Source organism: Hyperolius riggenbachi, chromosome 3 (genome assembly GCF_040937935.1).
Source record: "Hyperolius riggenbachi isolate aHypRig1 chromosome 3, aHypRig1.pri, whole genome shotgun sequence".
Classification (NCBI taxonomy): Eukaryota; Metazoa; Chordata; class Amphibia; order Anura; family Hyperoliidae; genus Hyperolius; species Hyperolius riggenbachi.
Window position 1 is genome coordinate 84,560,389 of NC_090648.1, and position 19,380 is coordinate 84,579,768.

At 46.8% G+C, this 19,380-nt stretch overlaps 1 protein-coding gene across 1 annotated transcript in view; it reads left to right on the top strand.

Annotated features, from left to right (window-relative positions):
* The window catches only part of COLGALT1 (collagen beta(1-O)galactosyltransferase 1), a 97,085-nt gene extending 78,640 nt beyond the window's left edge, over positions 1–18,445 (top strand). The window contains exons 9-12 of the mRNA XM_068272242.1: positions 7,982–8,114; positions 11,618–11,745; positions 17,094–17,300; positions 17,932–18,445. Coding sequence (XP_068128343.1) covers positions 7,982–8,114; positions 11,618–11,745; positions 17,094–17,300; positions 17,932–18,199 — 736 coding nt within the window. The 3' untranslated portion in view covers positions 18,200–18,445. The remainder of the gene's footprint in view (positions 1–7,981; positions 8,115–11,617; positions 11,746–17,093; positions 17,301–17,931) is intronic.
* The last annotated feature ends 935 nt before the right edge of the window (positions 18,446–19,380 follow it).

The window sequence follows — 19,380 nt, forward strand, 5'->3', positions numbered from 1 at the left end:
ATAAACTGACTCCAGGCAGATGTTAATAGCGTCGTCGTTGGACCTGTTTGCTCTGTATGCAAACTGGTGCGGGTCCATCAGAGGCTCAATGGGGACTTTTACGAGGGGCATGACCATGCTTTCAAAAGCTTTCATAATGACGGATGTGAGAGCCACGGCTCTGAAGTTGTTAAGGTCTGTGACTCCCTGCTTTTTGGGGACAGGGATGATGGTTGACCTCTTGAAGCATGCAGGGACTTTGCCTTCCTGAAGGGATCTGGTAAAGATGGAGGAGAGAGTAGGAGCTAGCTGTTGTGCACAGGTTTTTAGGCATGCTGGTGACACTCTGTCTGGGCCTGAGGCTTTCCTAGCATTTAGGCCTCGATTCATAAAGCATTCCCGCATTCGGAAATGCAAAAAAACGCTCACTTTACCGACCACACACCAAAATATGCATTCATAAAGGCTTTTTCCGCATGAAAAGCCGACATTTGCGAGCAGAGTGATCAATCACCGCCTTGCGCGGTGATTATCACAGCAACAGTAACAAATGTCAATTCATAAAGATTAGAGGTAGCGGTATGCGGACGGGTATTACCGCTACCTCTGATGTGGCGAGAAGCGTGCGGAATACATTGCAGTGAATGGGACAGACCTCCCAAGCAGCTGCAGAGAGAACACCGCACGGAGGGATTCCGCCTGCTTCCCCTGTTTCCGCACGTCTCCCGACAGCCTAACGCCTGCCTACAGCGGAGTATCTCCGCACGTATATCACAAGTAGCTAAATTTTTATGAATTACCACCCTGAAGGCGGAAATACCGACAGCGGTGTTTCCCCGCTCGACTTTCCCCGCTCGCAGGCAGTTTTATGAATCGAGGCCTTAGTCTTGACAGGTGTCGCAGAATGTCGCTCTCGTTCACCCTCAGAGAGTGTGGATTTGGACCTAGAACAGGCGGCTGTGGGGGCCCTGCTTGGTTTTCAAATCTGCAGTAAAAATCGCTGAGGTTCTCGACGAGCTCAGTACTGGGAGTTGCATGTTGAGGGGGGGGGCTTATATTTGGTGACGACCTTAAGCCCCTTCCATATGGCTCGTGAGTCATTTGAGGAGAGACTCTGCTTTAGTTTTTCTGCGTAGTTCTTTTTGTCAGTCTTCAGTTCCCTATTCAGGTTGTTTTTTGCCTTTCTATATTCTTCCTGGATACCTGCCTTGCACGCAGCTTCTTTGCATCTCCGCAGATGACGTAGTTTTTTGGTGAACCACGGTTTGTCGTTTGGATAAAGCTTAAAGGTTTTTGTTGGTACACATTGGTCTTCACAGAAGCTGATGTATGAAGATACGTTATCCGCCCACTCGTCCAGGCTTGGTGCTTCCAGGGCCTCCCAGTCTGTACAGTCGAAGCAGGCTTGAAGTTGTAGCTTAGCCTCACTTGACCAAACTTTGGTGGACTTCAGGACTGGTTTTGCAGTTTCCAGGCGCCTCTTGTAGGTGGGTATCAGGTGGATGAGGCAGTGATCAGATGAGCCTAGTGCTGCCCAAGGAATGGCCTTGTACGCATCTTTCAGGACCGTGTAGCAGTGGTCGAGAGTGTTAGCGTTTCTAGTGGGGCAGGTGACATGCTGATGGAAGCGTGGCAGCTCTTGGTGAAGGTTGGGCCTGTTGAAGTCCCCTATTATAATGAACAGAGAGTCTGGGAGGGACGACTCCCATTGCGTGACAGTGTCGCTGAGAACGCGCAGGGCAGATTTGACGTCGGCATCTGGGGGAATATACATGCCAACAAGGACGTAAGAGGTGAACTCCCTGGGCGAGTATTGTGGCCTGCAGTTTACAAGAAGAAGCTCAAGTTCCGGGGAGCATATTTTGGCAAGTATGGAGGTATTTGAGCACCAGGTGGAGTTGAACTTTAGGACCCTGGCAGACATCCAGAATTAAATAGCCGAGAGGACAGAGGATACCTTCTCCATAGTGGTGGTGGAGAGGTCAGTGGTATGGGGATAAATCTGGGTGTCATCTTCATATAGGTGATCGTTGAAACCCAGAGGAGGAGATGAGTTTTCCGATGGAGGCGGTGTAAATGGAGAACACCACTAACTGAATTTACTGTCTCCTCTCTGATCTCTAAATCACGTCCCACTACATGCCCCCTTGACCCCATGCCCTCTCACCTCATTACTCACTTATCCGCTACCATCTCACCTGCCTTAACCACCCTCTTCAACCTTTCTCTCACCAGAAGCATAGTTCCATCCTCCTTCAAATAAGCCCATATAACGCCCATACTGAAAAAAACCTTCTCTTGACCACTCTTCCCTGCCCAACTACCGACCCATTTCTCTCCTCCCCTTCTCTTCTTAAACTACTTGAGCACCACGTCTACACTGACTTAGTCCGTCACCTCACTGCCAATTCTCTGTTTGACGACCTCCAATCTGGATTCCGCCCCAGCCACTCAACCGACACTGCCCTACTTAAAGTAACCAATGACCTGGCGACTGCTAAATCTAAAGGTCTCTACTCTATTCTTATCCTCCTAGACCTCTCTTATGCTTTTGACACTGTGGACCACCCCCTACTTCTCCAAATCCTCTCATCCATTGGCATTCAGGGTCTTGCTCTCTCCTGGCTTTCCTCCTACCTCTCAGATAGGACCTTCAGAGTTGCCTGCTCCGGCATCACCTCCTCTCCACGTCCCCTCACTGTTGGAGTTCCCCAAGGCTCATTCCTCGGACCTCTCCTTTTCACTATCTACACATGACAGGTCTCTCTCAGCGATATCACTATATATCCAGGGAATTGAGGTTTGTAGCGTTACTGGGCCTGCCTGCTTCCTCCCTGCCCCATGACTATTTGAGTCTGAAGGCTGATAGGATAAGGGATGTGTCCGCATATCTATTACCTGGCAATGTGGGCATTGACTGCAAGTTGCCAGCACTAACAATGGTTCTGTTTGTTGACGCCTGTCTGTGGATGAGATTTTGGCATTTCCTGTGTAAACAGATGAGTACAATATAATCCAAAAGTTTTATACCCCTTTACACACCACAAGAAACAAATATGTTTTTCCCCTTGAACTGTGCTTTGAGCTGATTATCTTATTGACTGGTGGCCACCGACAAGCTCAATGTAAAGTGTTACATGGAATGATGGGGGTTACTAGTAGTGACGGGCAGGTGCAGCTGTGAATGCAGTCCCCCTTGTGCTAGGCAAGATTCCTGCTGCCTGATTCTTGATTCCTCCTCAGTGTTTTAGTGCCTTTACAGCAGAGATCCACCAGCCAACCTTTCTCCCTGGATGTCGGCCAGGAAACTCTGTTCTCAGCATGGAATTTCTGTAGATGCGCCCATAGTTGTTGCTGTATGATTTCCCATGGCAGACCAGAACCACAGCTGGGTGATTGTCCTGCGCTCTACTCCAGCTGAGAAGCTTTTCCCAGTCTGACTCCTTCCAGACTTCCAGCTGTTTATCATCTCCAGGGAAATGAAGTTTTATGGCCCGTAGTTCCGTTTACAGAGTATCCCTGCTCTGAGAATAGTCCAGCACCTTCTCTGTGGCAGCCGTATTTATCCCTATATGTGACGCACTCTGAACCTCTCATAAACACCACAGAGTAGCCAGAGATGACTGCAGAGATTGTGTATGCTGCACCTCATTTATCAACCGGTCTACAGAACTCTGTCTATTATTGTCAAGTTCCAGTTCAGTGCAGAAAGGATGCTGAAGTGTCTGTTCAGGAAGGATTCGGACCACTCTGTTTTCAGTCACACTGAGCTGCTGTAGCAGAGTCTAATTTATCACAGCCTACTGTATAATTCTTTGGAATTTCTGCAGACACTACAGCAGATGACTTCTGTTCTGTGGTTACTGGCTGGGACATTCTGGCGAGTTCCTTACAGGAAATTTAGTGGTTGCCAGGACATTCTGGCGAGTTCCTTACAGGAAGTGCTGTGGTTACTAGGACATTCTGGTGAGTTCCTTACAGGAAGTGCTGTGGTTACCGGGATATTCTGTCAAGTTCTTCACAAGAAGTACTGGGGGTTGGGGGCACTTAAAAATAGATAATGCAATGAAACAAGAAATAAGAAGGGTGCGGGAGGTGTCTTTACCACGCCAGATGTAAGAACCCAAACCACAAATGTGAAAAGATTAAATTATTATTCAATACGTTTCACAGGTTTCAGCCCGCTTCTTCAGGTCAATACAAGTGCCTTTAAATTAAACCAGAGATCCCAATATCTAAAGAATCTATACTTACCTGGGGCTTCCTGCAGCCCCATAAACACATGCGAGTCCCACACCTTCCTCTTGCGGTCTGCTGTTCACCTGCAATCAGCCCGGGTAACTGGCTCAGTCACGTCAGTCCGGGTGTACTGTGCATGTGCAGGAGGTCCGTGCATGCACAGAAGACCCAGACTGGACTCAACTGAGCCTGTTACCGGGGCTGGTCGCTGCTGAACAGCAGACCACAGGACATTGGTTGTCTTCAGGCACAACAAGGTGTCTCCCACCTGTTTGGCCTCTTTATAGAAAATCACATGCAAGTTAGGTTGGGCTAATCTTAGGGTGATCTTCCAGTCTGAGTCTCCCTGGGCCCATACCGGTAGTCTGGCAGCGTTTAAATATACTATTATAATTATTAGTTGACCTAAGCCCATTTAAAAATGGGCTCTAGGTCTCTTCACACCGCCGCCAGTCAGTGCGCACCCGCCCGCCCTGCGTCCTGTCCTAACGGCTGTCAGTGCTTGCCATGCGCAGAAGTGCAAAGCACTGACACAGGGACAGACGCAGGGACACTTGCATTTTATTATATAGGATTACTATTTATTGTATTTATACAGTGCCAACGTATTACACAGCCCTGGACAAAAAAATACATTCAATGATTAAAAGGATGACAGATGTAACAAGGTTATACAACATAGGACAAAGCTACACAAGGCAAACCCGGGTACAAGATACATGATCATGCGATTTTGGGCTAGTTAGATAGGCTCAGTAATACAAGTATGAGGCTGTCATAGGAAAGGTGCACACAATCATGTAGAATACACTAGGGAAGGGAGGACCCTGCCAAAGGCTTACAATCTAAAGGGAGGAGAGGTGGGCACACTAGGTAGGGCTGTAGAATAAGTATTCAGCAGAGGTTTACTGTGTGGTAGGGGGTGGATAGGCCGTCCATCTTGAAGAGGTGGGTTTTGAGGGCTTGCTTGAATGTGTTAAAAGAGGGGGCAAATCAGATGGGTGATGGAAGGAAGTTCCAAAGGGTGGAGGTGGCTCATGAGAAATCCTGCAGGTGTGCATGGGAGTGAGAAATGCGCGGAGCAGTTAGGCGAAGGTCAATGGAGGACCGGAGGAGACAGCCTGGTGTATACCTGTGAACAAGCTCCGAGATGTAGGTAGGGCAGGTTTTGTGCACAGATTTATAAGCCAGGCATAGAGTCTTGAAACTTATCCTGAATTGGATAGGGAGCCAGTGCAGGGATTTACAGAGGGTGGATGTGGATATGGAGCGGTGAGAAGAATGCTTTTCCAAGATGAATAACTGTATTCATGGATTTTAACATCGAGATCTTGTTTCCCCCTCAGTAGATACATTGTGATGCGCTGCCTGTAGGCATGCTTTGTGCATCTTCCTTGTATCCATAAGACACAAGCATTAGGCTCATGGTATACAGGGAGTGCAGAATTATTAGGCAAATTAGTATTTTGACCACATCATCCTCTTTATGCATGTTGTCTTACTCCAAGCTGTATAGGCTCGAAAGCCTACTACTAATTAAGCATATTAGGTGGTGTGCATCTCTGTAATGAGAAGGGGTGTGGTCTAATGACATCAACACCCTATATCAGGTGTGCATAATTATTAGGCAACTTCCTTTCCTTTGGCAAAATGGGTCAAAAGAAGGACTTGACAGGCTCAGAAAAGTCAAAAATAGTGAGATATCTTGCAGAGGGATGCAGCACTCTTAAAATTGCAAAGCTTCTGAAGCGTGATCATCGAACAATCAAGCGTTTCATTCAAAATAGTCAACAGGGTCGCAAGAAGCATGTGGGAAAACCAAGGCGCAAAATAACTGCCCTGAGAAAAGTCAAGCGTGCAGCTGCCACGATGCCACTTGCCGCCAGTTTGGCCATATTTCAGAGCTGCAACATCACTGGAGTGTCCAAAGCACAAGGTGTGCAATACTCAGAGACATGGCCAAGGTAAGAAAGGCTGAAAGACGACCACCACTGAACAAGACACACAAGCTGAAACGTCAAGACTGGGCCAAGAAATATCTCAAGACTGATTTTTCTAAGGTTTTATGGACTGATTAAATGAGTGAGTCTTGATGGGCCAGATGGATGGGCCCGTGGCTGGATTGGTAAAGGGCAGAGAGCTCCAGTCCGACTCAGACGCCAGCAAGGTGGAGGTGGAGTACTGGTTTGGGCTGGTATCATCAAAGATGCGCTTGTGGTGCCTTTTCGGGTTGAGGGTGGAGTCAAGCTCAACTCCCAGTTTTACTGCCAGTTTCTGGAAGACACCTTCTTCAAGCAGGTACAGGAAAAAGTCTGCATCCTTCAAGAAAAACATGATTTTCATGAAGGACAATGCTCCATCACACGCGTCCAAGTACTCCACAGCGTGGCTGGCAAGAAAGGGTAGAAAAACTAATGACATGGCCTCCTTGTTTACCTGATCTGAACCCCATTGAGAACCTTTGATCCATCATAAAATGTGAGATTTACAAGGAGGGAAAACAGTACACCTCTCTGAACAGTGTCTGGGAGGCTGTGGTTGCTGCTGCACGCAATGTTGATAGTGAACAGATCAAAACACGGACAGAATCCATGGATGGCAGGCTTTTGAGTGTCCTTGCAGAGAAAGGTGGCTATATTGGTCACTGATTTGTTTTTGTTTAGTTTTTGAATGTCAGAAATGTATATTTGTGAATGTTGAGATGTTATATTGGTTTCACTGGTAAAAATAAATAATTGAAATGGGTATATATTTGTTTTTCGTTAAGTTGCCTAATAATTATGCACAGTAATAGTCACCTGCACACACAGATATCCCCCTAAAATAGCTTAAACTAAAAACAAACTAAACTACTTTCAAAAATATTCAGCTTTGATATTAATGAGTTTTTTGGGTTCATTGAGAACATGGTTGTTGTTCAATAATAAAATTATTCCTCAAAAATACAACTTGCCTAATATTACTGCACTCCCTGTACTCTGTAGCTCAGTCACCATGGCATGCAAGCAGGAAACTGACTATAGTGCTTTCTTCCAGCTTATCCCTGTACAGGGTCAGCCACAGACCAGCTGTGGCAATGTGGTTTACATGTAAGCATCGGATTGTCTTGGGAATGCATATGATGTCTGTGCAATCACGTCAGCAATTCCATGGCAACTATGACTCTATCTGTGCAGCAGCAGTAAAGTGCTGATGGCCCTTTGCTAGCTGCTAAGGAGCAAACCTGGATAATTTGGGGAAGTCCTTTCCGCTTTTCCATTAGTGAGGTTACTAGAATGTAGTAGCCTGTATAGACAGCCAAAAATGTTACTGTATCTGGGTGTAACTGATGTTTATACCTCTCCTACTGGGATATGTGAAGTTGCAGGCCAGAAATGTACATACATTTTAACACCTGAAGTGAGAGGGATATGGAGGCTGCCATATTTATTCCCTTTCAAGCAATACCAGTTGCCTGGTTATCTTGCTGATGCTCTGCATCTAATACATTTAGCCACAGCCCCTGAACAAGCATGCAGCAGATCAGATGTTTCTGACATTGTCAGTTCTGACCAGATTAGCTGCATGCATGTTTCTGGCACTACTGCAGCCAAACAGACAAGCAGGGCTGTCTGGCAACTGGTATTGTTTAAATGGAAATAAATATGGCATCCTCCATATTCTTCTCACTTCAGTTAATTGTATTTTCTCCTGGTTGGACGGATGTCTTTTTTTCCAACCAAATGTAATAACGGTATATATATATCTTTCTCCATCCCTGTAGGGCGCTGAATGAGACTCAAGTCACAGCTATGGGTATAAAGATGCTTCCTGGATATAAGGACCCCTATCATGGACGCCCTCTGACAAGGGGAGAGATGGGCTGCTTCCTCAGCCACTATAATATCTGGAAAGAGGTGAGTGCTCAGTTCTTCTGACAAGATGGATTGAGAGGCCTTGGTGAGGAATGTTACAGGAGTATGACATTCCCTGTTACTGCCATTTGCACATGCTGCTCTAGTTCTGGTTATAATCTGTACTAACAGTTAGTGCCAGTTGGGCATGGGGAGTTTGAAGGATGGCTTACTGTATAGTAGTTATGTTTGTGTAAGTTGTAGATTTAAAGGACACCTGAAGTGAGAGGGCCAATGAGGCTGCCATATTTCCCTTTAAACTACCAGCTGCCTGGCATCCTGTTGAACTTTTATCTATCAATAGTGTCTGAATCACACAACTGAAACAAGCATGTGGTAATTCCAGTCAGACTTTACTCAGAAACATCTGATCTGCATACTTGTTCAGGGTCTATGGCTAAAGGTAATAGTGGCAGAGGATCAGCAGGACAGCCGGCAATGTGTATTGTTTAAAGGGAAATAAGTATGGCAGCCTCCGTACCCCTCTCACTTCCTGTACCTTAGTAATGTTACTGCTGTAAGTATTTGTTACAGATTGCCCAGCAAGCTCATGGTGAACCAGAACTCCTAGGAGTGTGTAAGGGGCTAAAAAGGACCAAAAAGCCCTCTTACTAAAATGCTATGCAAAAAAGAAATCTGCCATGTTAAAGGAAGGAGAGGAATGTGGTGGCTGGCTGATTTTAAATAGTGCACATTGCCTGGCTGGCCTGCTGACCCTCTGCCTCTAATACCTTAAAGGGAACCAGAGACGAAGCACCCTCGTGTATTTTACCATATATAGCAGTGGGAACACTAGAGAAAACACCTACTCTGCTTTCTGTTTCATTCTGCACTGCACAGCTTGCTTCTTATCAACCCTGATAAAATCCCCAACTGAGCATTCAGTCTGGCTTTGCTCAGGAATATTTATAGCTCAGTCTGTGTTCTCTCATGTCTTCAAGTCCAAGCCTGCCCCCTGCTGGCTCTGCTCAGGAATCATTATAGCTGAGTCATTATAGCAAAGGCAGACTGAATGCTCAGTCGGGGATTTTATCAGGTCTGATTAGAAACAAGCTGCGGCGGGTGCAGAATGAAACGGAGAGCAGGGTAGGTGTTTTCTCTAATGTTCCCACTGATATATATGGTAAAATACATGAGGGTGCTTGGTCTCTGGTTCACTTTAAGCCAGGGGTGTCAAACTCAAATAGACACGGGGCCAAAACTGAAAACTTGGACCATGTCGAGGGCCAACAGTCATATTTATTGAAAAATCGTTCACATTTAGAACTATTTTGTGAACTGGGCTGTATTATAGCAGCCAGAGCTTGTGTGCGTCCCTCTTAACACCGGGGACCTGGTGCTGGTAGGCAGCATGTGAGGCTTTGCTTTGCTGCTCCTGCATTAGATCCAGGATGATTGGCTGTTAGTCTTGTGAGCTGTCGCATGCACAACATACTGACAGAGCCATCCATCCCAGACCTAATGCTGGAGCAGCAGAACATGCTACCTACCAGTGCCCAGTCCACAGTGGTCAGAGGGACACACACAAGCTCTGGCTGCTATAATCATACAGCCCATTCATTGTGCACTAGATTAGACTGTTCCTTTCGGCCACCTTTGCCAGACTCAGTCAGTGCTTTATTTTCATTCTTTTTTTATGCTGAGAGACGTGTCACCTGTCCCCTCTCCAGGCTGCCCCCTTTTTTGAGTTTGGTTTGTAGCAATATCCTGTGCACAAAGTCACATACACATAGACCCCTGTAACACAGGGGGGACTTCTGGGGTTGATGAGGTGTTGTAAGGGGAGATATAGCAGTGCTGCACTGAGAAGTGGTGTGGAACTCTGCATACACAGGAGGAGATGGAAACAAAAGGGAAAGAGCACACTCAGACGTGTATACTGGCACTCTGCCAGGTGATGATCTCACCTTAGTGATGCTGACTACTAGACCATATGGGTTGCCAGGAGGATTGATCCATCTTAACGGCAGGGACTCAGGCTGCAGGGCTCCTCTCTATGTGGTCTGGTATGCAAAGGTGAGCGGCAGCCTTTTGTGTTAGCAGCGCTGGTCCGGGCATCTGCCAAGTGCTCACAGAGACTAGCTGGGCTGTAGTAGCTGCAGTGGATTGGCAGGAGCAACGCCTGTATAAGGCTGACAGCCCTGCTCTGTATACCCACGCAGATCGGGTAATCACCCTGTGTGAGTGCAATGCCTGCAGGAAGGAGACTAAGGATGCTCCGTGTCTAATGAAATATAAACACTTTTATGTGAAAGTTGTGTTTTTGAGTGGGGAGGGAAAGTCATGTCCCCTTAGTGTTGCCAGTGGACTCCCAACTCCTTGCACTGCTCCCCCATTGGGCTCATCTTATTTACAGAGGGGAATCATGTGCTGTCCCATGTAGCTGCCTCTTACGCTCCCCTTTGTTACCTCGGCTCCCACAGTTCCTCCGAGAAGTGTGTTCTGACAGCGGAGGAGAATAACTGCCATGTGCCAACTCACCACTCAGATGCAGGTGTCGGGAGTGAGCAGAGCGCAGGAAGAGGGCGGAGTCAGGTGTAATCATTCAGCCTGCAGAAGAGGCAAGCGGCTAGTTATAGCAAAAGGGTAGGTGGAGCTCGGGTAGTTGGGCGGGACGGAACAGGAGTATGGCCGCGGGCCAAATTCAATGTTAATTACTGAATCACTGGCGGGCCAAATTTTATGAGGCTGAGGGCCAGATTTGGCCCGCGGGCCAGAGTTTGACACATGACCCTGAACAAGCATTCATATGAGATGTCTATGACAAATCTGACAAGATTAGATGCACGCTTGTTTCAGGTGTACAGTGTTCTCCCTAGAAAAGTTTTTCTGCTGGGTGGCATGAAAAAGTAGCTGGGTGGGGCAATATGAGAGAATGCAGGGCTGGTGCTTCCGAGCGCAATTCTGCTTATAGCATAGGAGAAGGTGAGCCGATGACAGCCGGGTGCTCACCAAAACTAGCCGGGTGGAGCACCCGGCTAAAAGACCCTGGGGAGAACACTGGGTGTGTGATTTAGCCCCTACTCACCAAAAAGATCAGCAGAATTGCCAGGCAACTGGTATTGTTTAAAAGGAAATAAATACTGTATGGCAACTTCCATAGGTCTCACACTTCAGATTTATTTTAAAACAGAAGGTAATTGCAATTATTCAGATTGGAGTGAGCATATGATGTCTCCCACAATGCATTACTGCTAAATATGCATATCATCCCTTTGCTGTCCCTGTAAGCTAGCCACACCTCCAGAACCGCTGGAATGCAATGATGTGTCAGCTTGTTAATTGTACAGTCCCAATAATCCATCATGCATACATGCAAAGGGAAGCCTCAATAGGATCCTGAGTATTCCCTCTCTTTAGGTAAGTATGTAATATTGTACCCGAGCTTCCGCTTGGTACTCTAATGTATGGCCAGCTTTAGTTTTTGATTGTGGGAAGGAAGAATGTATCTCTGTATTCTTATCCATCAGGAGTGTGTTGTGTAACGTTCTTGCCTGATCCCGTAGATCTCGGAACGGTCTCTCGCTGTGTCTGCTGTGTTTGAGGATGATTTGAGGTTTGAGATCTTCTTTAAGCGGCGGCTGGAGAACCTGCTGCAGGACGTGGAGAAGGCACAGCTGGACTGGGACCTCATGTAAGCATGGTTCGTTTTTTACATAAAGCTGGCGGTGGACCAATAAGCATTTAAAGGGAATGATTCCATGAGCTTCTTAAAGGGAAGTCAGCAGTGTCATAAAGAGTAACGGTTTCTTTATTCTTCTGTAAATATCCAACAGTGAAGTAGTAGAATCTCTTCCTACTGTTTGCATTCCAGGGGCTTTGTTTACTATATTGTTCAGTAGTGATTTCTTTGTACTATAACGCTGAGTCAGTTCTGTTTCCCTTTTATTTTGGGGCCGGTTTCCGCTAGCCAGCCTATGTCTTGCTCAACACACGCCGGCGCGCATCCAGATCGCTTAGCCGCTCCCGGCTGGGCATTCAAGTGTGTACTGCAGAAATCTGCAGCATGCAGTCCAGAATCGCACCACAGTGTGATCTGGCCTGCAAACAATTGAAAGTATAGGCAGCGTTTTCCTGCCTGACTCGCCTGCTGGCATATCCAGTGCAGATTTGGGCTGCATTTGGCCCTAGTGGAAACAGGCCCTAATAACTTGACCATAACAAAGGACTGCACACACTCCAGGTTTACCTTGCTGGAAAAACATGCTCTTGCATTAAAGGATACATCTGACAAACCTGTAAAAAAAGGAAGGCCGTCACCCGGGTCGGGGTCTTCTGCTTTTGATCACCCTTGAGCTGATTTTGCCGGGACTTTGAGATGGTAGAATATCTGTAAATTTACCGATCTTCTCCTCTCGGCATTACCTCTCGCCCTTTTTTAATGGGTCGTTCCATGGCTGTTTCCTTGTGTGTGCACAACTTAACCACTTAAAGAGGATCTGTAACGTCAAAACGTCCCCTGGGGGGTACTCACCTCGAGTGGGGGAAGCCTCCGGATCCTAATGAGGCTTCCCACGCCGTCCTCTGTCCCTCAGGGGTCTCGCTGCAGCCCTCCGTGAAAGATGACGTCAATATTTACCTTCCCGGCTCCTGCGCAGGCGCTCTGGCGGCTGTCGGCTCCAAAGTAGGCAGAAATACCTGATTGCCGTCAGGTTTGCTCTACTGCGCAGGCATAAGTTTCCGGCGCCTGCGCAGTAGAGCAGACCCAACTGAGATCGGGTATTTCCGTGTAGTTTGGAGCCGAAAGCAGCCACAGCGCCCCCGCTGGAGCCAGCAAAGGTAAATATTGAATTGACAGTCGGGTCTGTCGCCGGCTGTTCGGAGGGCTGCAGCGAGACCCCCGTGGGACAGAGGACGGCGTGGGAAGCCTCATTAGGATCCGGAGGCTTCCCCCACCTGAGGTGAGTACCCCCCAGGGGATGTTTTTGAGGTTACAGAGTCTCTTTAAGTACCAGCGGTCTCTGCCCCCTTAAGGACCAGAGACCGCTGGTACAGAAATGAGGGAATCCCGACGGATAACGACGAATCGCCGCACTTACCCACCACAATCGCCATCACCGCCGCACATTGGGAACCTGGTTTTTGGAGTGAAGCAGGCACACCTTCCGTCATCCGATTTTGGAGCGGGTGCTTGGTGAAGTGGTATAGGCAGTACCACATTGAAGTCAGTCCACAAGGATCACCAGCACACCACCAGTTTACAGCACACCTTTTATTGTGCCAGTCTCCACAATAATTCAACAATTGTTTTGGGGGGGTCACACAGGGTACCCCTTTATCAAGGCATGTGGACTGACTTTGGGAACCTGGGCCAACCACTTTGCCGTCTCTGACGGCAGAGTTCCTGTGAGCCGGTCAGGCTCCTGACCCTGCCTATCAATGTAAGCCAATGGGAGTTGCTTACATTTATAGACACCGGCCAGGAGCCAATGAAATCAGCACCTGACCCGCTCACAGGGCTCTGCCGTTATAGAGACAGACAGAGCAAGTGAGCTGCGACGGAACACGGCGGGGATTCACGGCTGGAGCGACAAACGGCAGATGCGCCCTGCCAGCCAGGTAACCACCAAGCAGGGCGTAGATTTCAATCATTGCGGCCCTTAAAGGGATACTTAAGTCAAATAAAAAAAATGAGTTTTACTCACCTGGGGCTTCCCTCAGCCCCCTGCAGCCGTCCTGTGCCCTCGCAGCATCGCTCTGATCCTCCTGTCCCCGCCGGCGGCTGCTTCTGGTTTTGGCGACAGCCGCCGACAGGCTGGGAATATATCGCCCCCTATGCTGCTATTGCCTTCTTGCCGCAATAACAGCATAGAGGGCGCTATTGTGGCTGGGAACGCGAAGAATCACTCGCGTTCCCAGCCTGTCGGCGGCTGTCGCCGAAACCGGAAGCAGCCGCCGGCGGGGACAGGAGGATCGGAGCGATGCTGAGAGGGCACCGGACAGCTGCAGGGGGCTGAGGGAAGCCCCAGGTGAGTAAAACTAATTTTTTTTATTTGACTTAAGTATCCCTTTAAAGAGACACTAAAGCGGAAAAAAAATTATGATATAATGAATTGGTTGTGTAGTACGGATAATTACCGTAATAGGATATTAGAAGCAAAGAAAATATCCTCATATTTTTATTTTCAGTTATATAGTGTTTTTTATAATATTGCATCATTTTCTAATATTTGCAGTTTCCCCACTACTCAGCATTCTAAATGATTTTTACAGAGCAGGCAGTGAACTTTTGACCTGTCCTGAACTGTTCTCTGCAGAAGAAAAAGCCTGACAGCTGAGATCATAACCTTCAGATAACAGAGCTCTCTGCCACTTTGAAAGTCTTGGAGCTGAATGGCTTGTTTTGCATAGATAACAACTAGAGTGTCTTAACTCTTCCTGTACTGAAAACAATATTATACTTATGTCTCTGCTCCCAATGTTTAATTTCTTAGCTGTACTACATATACAAATCATTATATCATATTTTTTTTCTGCTTCAGTGTCTCTTTAAGTAGTTAAAGAGGAACTTCAGTGAAAATAATGTAATAAGAAAAGTGCTTTATTTTTACAATAATTATATATAAATGATTTAGTCAGTGTTTGCCCATTGTAAAATCTTTCTTCTCCCTGATTTACATTCTGACATTTATCACATGATGACATTTTTACTGCTGGCAGGTGATGTCAGTGGAAGGAGATGCTGCTTGCTTTTTTTGGCCGTTGGAAACAGCTGTAAACAGCTATTTCCCACAATGCAATGAGGTTCACAGACAGGAAACTGGCAGGACCATGGTCCTGACATCTCACTGTGGGAGGGGTTTCACCACAATATTAGCCATACAGCGCCCCCTGATGATCTGTTTGAGAAAAGGAATAGATTTCTCATGGGAAAGGGGGTATCAGCTTCTGATTGGGATGAAGTTCAATCCTTGGTTATGGTTTCTCTTGAAGTGAGAGCTGGATTTACCTGCACAGACTATGGGCTTGGACTGATCATATGCCTTCAGAATTACATAGAGCCAGACCTACAACCCAAGACCGCTATAAAGCTATGACTGACTGAGTTTGTGCTCCGATATGCGTGAGCTGATATGTCTCTGTCCAGAATGATTTGCAAATAAAGACTGGCCTTTTGTGCTATTTGGTGGAGCGGACTTTCCTTCTACCTGTGTCGTTAGGTCTGGCAAAGCCTGGTCCTGCTCCCATTTCGGCATGGTGGTGTGGTGAGCGGTGTTTCCTTATCAGAATGATACAACCCAATACCAGTGTCTGGCCTCATTGATAGTAGTATAATAATCGGGAATGTCTTTTTTGTCGATGAGGGAAAAGACTAAAAAAAACATCAAGTCCTTTTTGATGTGATCCACTTCACTTCAAACAACTAACTATATTCATAGAAAGGACTATACATGAAGCACAAAGTCTTGCAATTCTTCCGGTACAAAAATATCCCAAAAATCTTTATTGACACAAATACAAAATTCTTTTTGTTAAAAAAGAGAAAAAGATCTCTATAAGGTGCTCCTCATTTGCATATATAATCACAGGAATCTCAATGGTAATTGATAATAAAGGCTTAAAGCATTTAGCAGAATATCAATGGGTGTGTGATTAGCAGCAAATCCCTGCAGCCATACTCCAACATCCATGGGACATGATTCTTCCCAGCAGAGTGGAAGCTGCAAAGGAAGACCCAGATGCAATAATGATTCTATCTTTATTATGAAATGTTCAGTAAGCGCATACTGTGTAGGTAGGCGTGGCATGTTCACATACTTGTGCTGCTTATTAAGACCTCAGGAACGTGATTCGGTCTGATCCAAGCATGATTCAGGGAACGCTGCTTCCTCCGCGTTCACTAATTGCAGCCTGCAGGGCTTACTTGCCACAGGCAGCACACCTGCTGCGCCGTCTGTAGTCAGGAGAACTGCAATGCTTGTTCCTGTGGGGCATTGTTTGCATGTGACACTGACGCATAGCGCTTGTAAAGACGCATCAAGACTCTCCATAGGGCATGAAAGACCTGTCAGCACACATTTCAGGTGCTACCTGATGACTGAGCACTTAAAGTGGACCTGAACTCATCCAAAGGACAGAAGGAAAACTTAGAGAAATGCACCCTGTATGTATTTAGAGAGAAGAGCCTTTCTTATTTCCCCTCATCTGTGACTAACTATAACTGTAATTTGATCTCTCAGCTGTGTCAGCTGGCTGCCTTGGCAGAGCAGCTGATTTGTAAACACAGGATGTTAGCAATATGTCTGCTTCCATGAAAGCAGGAAGTAAACACACTACAGATTTATTGCAGGATTTGTATCAGCCGTAACAAAGAAATGTTTTTTCTGTAGATCTTATTATGCTGTTGCTTATCTTTTAGAGCAGAGAGGAAGTTCTGAGTTCAGGTCTGCTTTAAAGCATTTCTGAATTGAGAGGGGCATGGAGGCTGCCATATTTGCTTTTAAACAATGCAGATTGCCTGGTTATCCTGCTGATCCTCTGCCTCTAATATATTTAGCCACAGACCCAGAACAAGCATGCAGATCAGGTGCTCTGACAAAGTCTGACTGCATTAGCTGCATGCTTGTTTCAGGTGTGTCATTCCAACAGTACTGCAGCCAAATAGATCAGCAGGGCTGCCAGGCAACTGGTATTGTTCAAAAGGAAATAAACATGTCAGCCTGCATAGGCTTCTCACCTCCGGTTCCTTTTCATCATTCACGGCTTTGTTTGTGTGATTGGAAAATGTAATACTGAGTTTTTCTTTTTATCCACCTAATAATGTAAACTTCCTGCTTTTTTGCTGTTATTCTGCTTTCATTATTATTATAATACCCGATCATGTGACTACTTGAGAATTGGATGGTGTAGTTGTAAAGGCTGCTGATTGGTGTATCTTCTCATCCCTCCCCTGTAATATCTCTCCTCTCTCCTCCCGTTGCTCCTCTGAGCAGGAATCTCCATGGCAGTGTGCTAATGATGCCCTCTCCTCTTTTATTCTAGTTATCTTGGCCGGAAGCGGATGCAGGTGGAGGAGCCGGAGGAGTCTGTGCCTGGGGTCCGGAACTTGGTGATTGCTGATTACTCGTACTGGACACTGGGGTACCTCATCTCCCTCCAGGGGGCAAAGAAGCTGCTAAATGCTGAGCCTCTGACTAAGATGCTTCCTGTGGATGAGTTCCTGCCAGTCATGTACGACAAGCATCCAATGTGAGTGGGTCTGTGATCTCCTGCACACTGATGGTATCCCTGCGTTGTCACTGGCACAGGGATATGCTTTGTGTAGTAACTGACACCGGGGTATGCTGTGCCTTGTCATTGACCCTGTGATATGCTGTGTGCCATTCCTGACTCCAGGCTATGCTGTGCATCATCACTGACACTGGGCTATGCTGTGGGTTGTCACTGACTCCAGGGTATAAGCTGTGCATTGTTGCTGACTGCGGGGTATGCTGTGCGTTGTTAATGACACCAGGGTATGCTGTGGGTTGTCATTGACACCGGGGTATGCTATGCATTGTCACTGAGACTGGAATTCTGTGCGTTGTCACTGACACCAGAGTATGCTGTGGGTATTCACTTGCACCGGGGGTATGCTGTGGGTTGTCGCTAACGCCACGGTGTGCTGTGGGTTGTCAATGATACCGGGGTATGCTGTGCGGTGTCACTGGCACCGAGGTATATGCTGAGGGTTGTCATGGACACTGGGATATGCTGTGCGCAATCACTATTGGTCTGGCATATGTTGTGCCCAGTCATTGTGACTCTCATATTATTATAAGAAGATAATAAAAAACAAACACGTTGCTTCATCCTTAATTTTCTGTTTTTCCAACTGCAGGGAGGATTACGCCTCACACTTCTCCCCGCGGGATCTGCACGCCTTCTCTGTGGAACCTCTGCTGCTTTACCCCACCCATTACACCGGAGACGAGGGTTACGTCAGTGACACAGAGACCTCTGTAGTGTGGGACAATGTGACAGAAACTACTGACTGGGACAGAGCCAAGTCCAGAAAGACCCAACAACAGGAGAAGCTGCGCAGTGAAGCCATGAACACCCCGTCTCTCCGCTCCCCCTTTGACAGTGCGGCCCGAGACGAGCTATGACCTCACACGTCTTCCATCCGTGAGGAACGTCTCTTCCAGCGTCTGAGCTTGTGGGCAAGGGCTCCATTCATAACTCATGGTGAGGCTACTGGACCTTTACAACTGACCAAAGAATTGCAGAAAAACTGCATTTGTAAGAGTGATTGACTACCCCTCTGCTTTCATCACATGGACTGGCCCAGCTGAGAGCTGAGGTATCTCTGAGGGAAACTAGGTCTTTTTTAATTAAATACTAGGACCTCCGGTCTGGGTTGAGATACTAATAATAATAATTTTTTATTTATATATTTGCTTGTATAAGTGAAAGAAGAGCACCTGTGTGTTGTGTCTTTGAACAGCAGAGCTGTTTTAGGAACACGTCTAGGTGGACCTCACAACAAAGCTTGCCGTATCCGAGGGTGATGGACTAGTCACTAGTGTGATATCCGAGAGGATGCAATGAAAATTAGATAGGCCTAGATCTCGAGTGTACAACCCCAGCTCTCAGGGGGCATCTACGGGCCAAGATCTTGGTACAGATGCTTCTAATTCCCATGGAAAACCCCACTCTGCTTAAAGTGAACTCGAGATGAAGCCTGCAACAAAAAAACACATACTTCCCTAGGTAGAGCAGAGCCTTTGGATCCTCCAGAGCTTTCCGTGTCTTCCTTACCCCTACCGCTCTGGTTCTTGCAGACGCACTCTTCATGCACGAGCGAGTACGGCTGCACCTGCACAGTAGCAAGAAGTCGCTCGATAGTATCTTGAAAGAAGGGAAGGTGCACAGGACCTGGACATGCAAAAACACTGGAGTGCTCTAAATCCAAATAAAATCAGCAAATCCAGATACGAGAAAGTGGCAGAGCACATCCATTAAAAAAATCCCTCCAAAATCATTACAAATTCACATGCTCTAATAATGGTGCAGACCACACAGGACAGAGGGTTACAGCATATTCAAAGGTCGACAGCCGTTTCGCACCCACGTATGGAATGCTTCATCAGGACCTTCTTATTATCAGCACCCTATACGTGGGTTCGAAACGGCTGTCGACCTTTGAATATGCTGTAACCCTCTCTCCTGTGTGTTCTGCACCATTATTAGAGCATGTGAATTTTTAATACATTTTGGAGTTTTTTACTGGATGTGCTCAGCCGCTTTCTCTTATCTGTAATTGCAAGAAGTCCCTCAATGCACAAGC